Source organism: Gekko japonicus, unplaced genomic scaffold (assembly GCF_001447785.1).
Source record: "Gekko japonicus isolate JY-2015 unplaced genomic scaffold, Gekko_japonicus_V1.1 scaffold2507, whole genome shotgun sequence".
Lineage (NCBI taxonomy): Eukaryota > Metazoa > Chordata > Lepidosauria > Squamata > Gekkonidae > Gekko > Gekko japonicus.
Window position 1 is genome coordinate 100,776 of NW_015162026.1, and position 6,850 is coordinate 107,625.

At 42.5% G+C, this 6,850-nt stretch overlaps 1 protein-coding gene across 4 annotated transcripts in view; it reads right to left on the reverse strand.

The window, feature by feature from the left end:
* Positions 1–4,364: 4,364 nt before the first annotated feature.
* The window catches only part of CREM (cAMP responsive element modulator), a 29,501-nt gene continuing 27,015 nt past the window's right edge, over positions 4,365–6,850 (reverse strand). For 2 of the 4 annotated variants that reach the window (XM_015405515.1, XM_015405518.1), the window contains one exon: positions 4,365–4,718. In XM_015405515.1, coding sequence (XP_015261001.1) covers positions 4,574–4,718 — 145 coding nt within the window. In that variant the 3' untranslated portion in view covers positions 4,365–4,573. Of the gene's footprint in view, positions 4,719–4,771; positions 5,155–6,850 lie in introns of those variants that run through there. The other 2 variants (XM_015405517.1, XM_015405516.1) reach the window with 1 other exon arrangement.

Here is a 6,850-nt window from a genome sequence, read left to right on the forward strand (position 1 = left end):
TAACACTTAGGCAATAACATTACCAGTATTATATGTTGGTTTATTTAACTTAATTGACACCCCACCTGTCTGCCCAGTGAGGACCCATAAGGAGCCTATCTCATTCTTCTCTCTCCCATTTGATTCTCACATCAACCCTGTGAGGTATCAATCAATTTATTTCTAGTCCTTAGACCAGTCATACAAAAAGAAGTACATCTTTAGACCCTGTGAGGTAGCCATAAAACCATTAGTAGAGTAATTAGTGGCCATAAAACTATTTGTAGAGGAATTAATGCAACCGGAGACAACAGAGAAGCTGGCTTGGTCACGTAGGCAATGGTAGCCCAAAGGTTTTACGCTCTCCTTTTCCCACCTTGGCATATTTTCACAAGGGGCTTTGTGGGAAGAATGGCCTACCTTTTAAAAAGGGATAGGCAGCCATGCTTTTGAGAATCTTGGGGAAGACATACCACAGACATGCTTTAGAGATGAGATGTACCACATGGGAGAAAAAGACAAATCTGAAATAAACACAGCCTGCACAAAAACCCCAGTAAGGAACCTGTAAGAAATCTCTGCCTCTCTCTTTAGCATCACGGACGTTTAGACTTAGGGAACAGGGTTGCACGTTTATGCTTATTTGATTTTTCTTCGATCAGATGCTGTAGTTGCTGTTCAGCTGTATTCTTATTTTTGTATCTACGGAATCCATATATACTTATAATTTTTTTTTTCTAAGAGAGTTTACAACTGATCTCCAGACGAGAGAGTTTCTCTTTAAGAAATGGCACCTTTGGAGAGTAGACTCTATGGTATACCACAGAGTCTACAAGACACAGAAGACCTCCTAGAGCAATACCAAAAGCTCATCATCCACCACTGAGCCACAGCCTCCCATTCCCTTATACACTCGATTTTAATCAGATCTATTTAGGATTGAGCCATCCAGAATCCTTCGTTGCAACCAAGTTGCCAGTGTTAAGCCTCAATTTCATTTTGAAAAGTTCATCGCTCTTCGTCAGGTCATTGTTGTGTTGTCACCCCCACCCCCACTGCCAGCATAATCATTTCTAGAACAAAGCTAGTGTGGAGGAAATACATAATTGTAACATCTGTGTACAGAAGCTAACAAAAGTCCCCTCCCACCTTTTACACTATTTCTCCCCAGGCAGTTTAAAAAAAAACAAACAAGTGTCATTAAATGCATCTGGTAAAGCTTATGATGTGGTCAAAGCCTGACGACAGAAGCCGAGGCAGCCCTCAAATGTGGTTGCAGCTGCCTCACTCCAAAGCTTCAGGTTCCAGACCACATGGAAATCACAAGCCTTCAAAACAACAATGGACACAGCAAAACAATAGCCTGGCTGGACAACAAGACGGAGGCGTGACATCAGTATTCTAACCGTCATGGACTTGGGGTAACGGCTCCAAACACCAGGCAGGAAAGGGCAGGAAAAGCCACAGTAATTAACGATATCTCTTTCCCCTTGTGGTTGCCATTTGACTGTCAGACACTTCAAGATACACTTAGCGGGACTGAGAGCCTGCATGATTCGTATTTCCTGGATATGCATTGGTCATCTGAGATGTAAGCATGACGACCACTGGTGAAAGAGTACTGCGACCCAATAGAGAACCACATTCAAAGTGCTATACACTGGATGTTATATCTTGTTGCATCCCAATGCTAATTTGAACAGACAGTGGGGTTGGATCCTGCCTAAAATTTCCACACAAGTGTGGAGGGCATGATTCCCTCCTCACTTCCATGGCAGACTTACAATTTCCCCAGTAGGTATTCCTGGGAGTCCCCTGCCACCCAAGAGCTGCATTTCAGAAGGCATTTTGGGTTGCAGTAGGAGCAGGAAGGTGGAGGATCTTGTACTCCCCTAGATGGAAATCCTTCCATCTGTAGAAGCTGTAGGCAGGACCCAAAGCAGCAAGTGAGTGAGTAGCAAAAGAGAACCCTACAGTAGTGAACACTGGAAAGGTCAGACAGACTACAGAAATCAGATTAAGTATTAGCATATATAGAACTGGACTCAGATCAGTGGGCTCTGGGGCCTGTTACCGTCTTCAGCTTCAGAGCCTTCTCTGTAAAACAAAGACAACTTACCTTATGAGGTCAGTTGATGCCTACATGGGATGATGAACACCATAAGCACTTGAATAGGAAAATTAAATGTCTATAAAATGAGAAATGTCTTAACAATCAAGATCTTCTTCGCTCTTATTTTCAGCGAGACATAAAGCATTGGTGCGTGAAGTGTTGAACTCCAAGACGGGCCTCTGGGAAGAACTGTTTGTAAAAATGCAAGCAAATAGGGTGACAGTGTAGGCACAGATAAATTCCTTTAATAAATATAAAAACCTTTTAAAAAATTCAGTAGCTACAAAAAGCTACCAATCAGTTAAGACAGATCTGTAAAAGCACATTTCCCCCTAAAATCCTTGATTCTAAACAAGTTTCCCCCTACAGCAACTTGATTTATCCTGTCACACCATGCCTGCCTCTGATAGGTTTTCCAGCTAGAGGTGTAAACGTGACGGCAGAATTTACCTTTAAGGATACTCTAAACCAACTCCATGTATCAATAACTAGTTCTATTAACTTCAACGTGTGAAAGAACATTTCTTGAATCTTTCTGACTTGAAGACACAGGCAATATAGGTAATTGAATAAAATGCCTAAGACTGACATGGGGTTCCAATTCCTTCCTGCAGATTCCCATTAGATAGTTCCAAAGCTCACCTTCCACTCTTTCTGTGTTGCATAAAGTCTTCAAAGAAGGGAATCACTGGATCCAACTGACAGAAAGAAGTCACTGGATCCAGCCCCGTGTGCTGAGTGGGCTCGTGGAATCTATTTTTCAGCTTCAATTTACAACCTGTGTAGAGGATACAATAGTGGCCTGTCTTATGTGAGACATATGTAGTATTTCATAAAAACTTTATAAGCATACAAAAATCTTGTCCTTTTGCCAGATGAGGTCTTCTGCAGTTATTCAACCAACCACCTGCACTGTAAATCTGTAGAAGCATTTTTAGAAGCAGATCCAAGACTTGTTGCATAAATCTGTAGAAGACCCATTGTTCACTGCCATCCCCCCCCCTTTTTTTAAACGGAAGAATAAACTTTAATCAGTCACAGCACATATCCATAGTTCATCATTTGGCAGGACTCTTCTTGGAACAGACATGGTGTACCTGTTCTACTATTCCTTATCCAGCAGCACAATGAAAAGAAACCATCCAGATTATTGGGTTGCAGAGTCATCAGAACTGTGATTATACTGCAGCTTGTTAAACTGTAGGTGTTGTGTAATGCCTGCAGATGTTGCGATAGGGAAAGGAAGTAGTATTGCAGTTACCCAACTGGAAATCCTCCCCAACGCCAGTCTCTTATTACTGCTAGGTCACAATGTGCTCTATATCAATTTGACTCTTTCTAAGAGCTCCAGACTAACAGAAAACTCCACTAAATTTCTTGCTTACTGAACAAAGGAATGAAGTCTGTACTGAGAAGAGTAGGGGGAAGCACACAACTGCAAGCCACAGTGGCAAAAATGAAGGAAAAATACTCAGCCGATTTCCACGTGTGTCAACTGGTGAAAGAGGGATAAAAACAAGCTCCTCGGGGCTCATTTATGTCCCCAACACATTTCAGTCACAGCACGTCCCACCCAAGGCACACATTCTTGCCCAAGGGGATTTTCAGCCCTTCAATACAGTCATACAGAGACTCTAATTGTTTAAGAGTATTTCATACAACATTTGTAAAGAGTGGACATGAAGGGCCTAATCCAGCAAGAATAAGGGAATCATTGGTACAACGTAGAAGCGTTTTTTAAAAAGAAATATTAATTTTCAGTAGCAGACATTGAGAACTTGTAAGAGCTCTTTTTAAAGATCTTCAACAGTTCTGGAGGCATGGAACTATGTGTGTATGACACACGTGAAGCACGTCTGCAGAAATGTTGCACAACATGTAGCGTTCATTTTAAAACTCCTTAGCTCCAAATAAACAGCAAACACTACAAAGATTAACCAACATGGTTCTATTTTTAAAAAAAACTAGTTTCAACCATGGCACTCAGTGACAGCAATACAATACTCTCTTCACAAAGCGATGAATATAAAAATATGCCATAAAGTCATTTTGTAAACTAGTATTCTAATACATGTATGTCATAACATACTTTTTAATATATTTATATATATATATATATATGTAACACTTTCCTGAGATACTTTGGGTAGTTTCCATTTTATTTTGTTGGATGCATTATCTTTGATCACTTTAAAATACTGGTGGCATGTCAGATATTACCAAAAATACACACACAAAAATTAATGCAAATATCGGGCAGAAGAGATTGCGGATGTTTCATTTTGAAGACTCGTGAGAAAAAGACCTGAAGTGTCAACCAAGAATATATAAAAATGCAGCAAAAGTGTTTCAGGAATGTTAGAGGCTGGAGGGAGAACACAAATGATACAGAGGAAAAAGTCATAATTCTTGTTGACTAGACACTGCCTGTAGAAGCATCTGTACATGCTTTAGGGCCAGTTCACAGTTTCAGTACTGACACTAGTCTGTCTTGGAAGAGCAAATGTCTTTTAAGGTTTCTAACTCTTCTATAAGTTTCTTGTTCTGAACTTCTAACATCGCAACACGACTCTCCAGACATTTCACGTATTCTTTCTTCCGCCGTCGACATTCTTTTGCAGCTTCCCTGAAAAAAGCACAAGTCAAAAGGGCAAACAAAAATACATGTTTTTGGCATGCTACTGGGGGGGGGGGATGAGGGTGGAGCAGAGTATGCAGAGTGATGAAAGAGCAGAGAACGTGATGATTTCTGATTTTTGGAGCAACTCCCAACTGTTTAGAAAACATCTAAGAAAGCAGGTATCACAAGGGCTACATCCTGCCCCTCCCTCAAGGGTCACATGGCAATCTGTAGAATTGCTTCATCTCATGCCTTGATTAGCGTTCACAGCACAAAGGTCCAACGGCCAAGAGCCCGTTACTCTGCTTTATTGCAATAAAGGTCTTTGAGGGCCTTGAGTTCCTCAATGAGAGTCTTGTTTTGATTTTCAAGCACAGCCACCCGGTTTTCAAGACATTTGACATACTCCTTCTTCTTCCTGCGACACTCGCGAGCAGCTTCCCTGGAACCAACACAAGGCAAATGACTACAGGAACAGCCACAACGCGACAACAGCCTGGATATATAAGAGAACCCGCGACAGTCAAAATGCCACAATGAACTGAACGACTCCTAAAGGGTTAAAAACACAACAGATCACAACACAGACTCAGGCCACACTGGTCCACAGACAATGCACACATTTGATGAGGAATAAAGCAGATGCAGCGTGATAAACTATCACAACACAGATTTCCTCCTATCAGGTGTGTATGAACAGCCACGAACAGCAAATATCTGCATGAAAATAATTGCATGGTATGACCAAATCCCACCACTATCTGCTTCTGTAATATCTCATGCTTACTGCTTAAATCAGTAGCAGTAGAAAAGAGCAAGGGTCCAGTAGCACCTTAAAGACTAACAAAATTTTTGGCAGGGTATGAGCTTTCGTGAGTCACTGCTCACTTTTGGAGGTATCTGAAGAAGTGAGCAATGGTAAAGTTTATACCTACCACAAAATTTGTTAGTCTTTAGGGTGCTACTGGACTCTTGCTCTTTTCTACTGCTACACGCAGACTAACACAGATACCCATCTTGCTTAAATCCATGTGGAAGCATCTTAGGCTAGGCCAGAAAAATGTTATAAAATGAAATATCAGCAAAGATAAGCGCTATACTCTCTCTTCAGACTGAAGTCTATAAGTCATTTTGAACTTTAGCACACAAAAAAGTTTTGAAAACAGACAAAAGTACATTCTTTGAAATGGATATGAACTGTTATTGTTTGTATACAATGGACCTTGATTTTTTTTAAAATAGTTATGATTTTTCCCCCCAAAGATTCAGGTGTTCAGGACATTTAAAATAAGTGATCACAGTAATCATACAACAACCCTGTATGTATAGTGCCCTCTCCTCCACCTACACTTAGGGTTGCCAAATGGGGCCGGGGGACGGGGAATCCCCCGCTTCGGAGGCCTGGTTTCCGCCGCGGCGGAATCGGGCCCTGGGGGGACCCCGCCCCCGAAGCTGCGTCACCAGAGGTGACGCAGCCACGTTGCTGACGTTGGGGGCGTGGCTGAGCTCGTCGGGGGGAAAACCATATGGTTCCCCCCCCCACGAGCTCGGCCACGCCCCCAACGTCAGCAACGTCACACGTCACTTCTGGTGATGTGCTGCCGGCGCGCGCGCTTTGTGCACACGTGCCCATCAAGACCTCCTGGACACCGGCAAGGCTCCCCTGTTCCGAGGGGTGAGTCGACTTGGCAACCCTATCTACACTACAGGGATAAGGTTGAGACACTGGGGCTTCCTGACTGCCTACTTGGTTCACAGTGGAGGTGAGACTGTAACTGGAGGTTACTACAGTCAGACCGGCACAGCTAGCATAGCCAACTTGCCAAGCTACGGGAAGCCACAATGAAGCATACAATGCCACTTAGAAAAAACAGGACAATTTCCTACAGAGCCTTAGTGATGTGACAACCGCACCTATACCTTGTCTACCTGAAGATAAGCAATGTGTCCCCACAGACGATCTATTACAGATCGTGGTTGCCTATTACGTTTGCCACTTGCTCAATAATAAGTATGGGTCAATCAACTTTGTGCCATCATTTACAGAGATTGTGCAGAAAGTTAGACAGCTCTTATAAGGGAGTGTGCGTTTGTGTATGGTGGGATCTAAGCCCCCCACAGCCTAGCTCATGCATGAG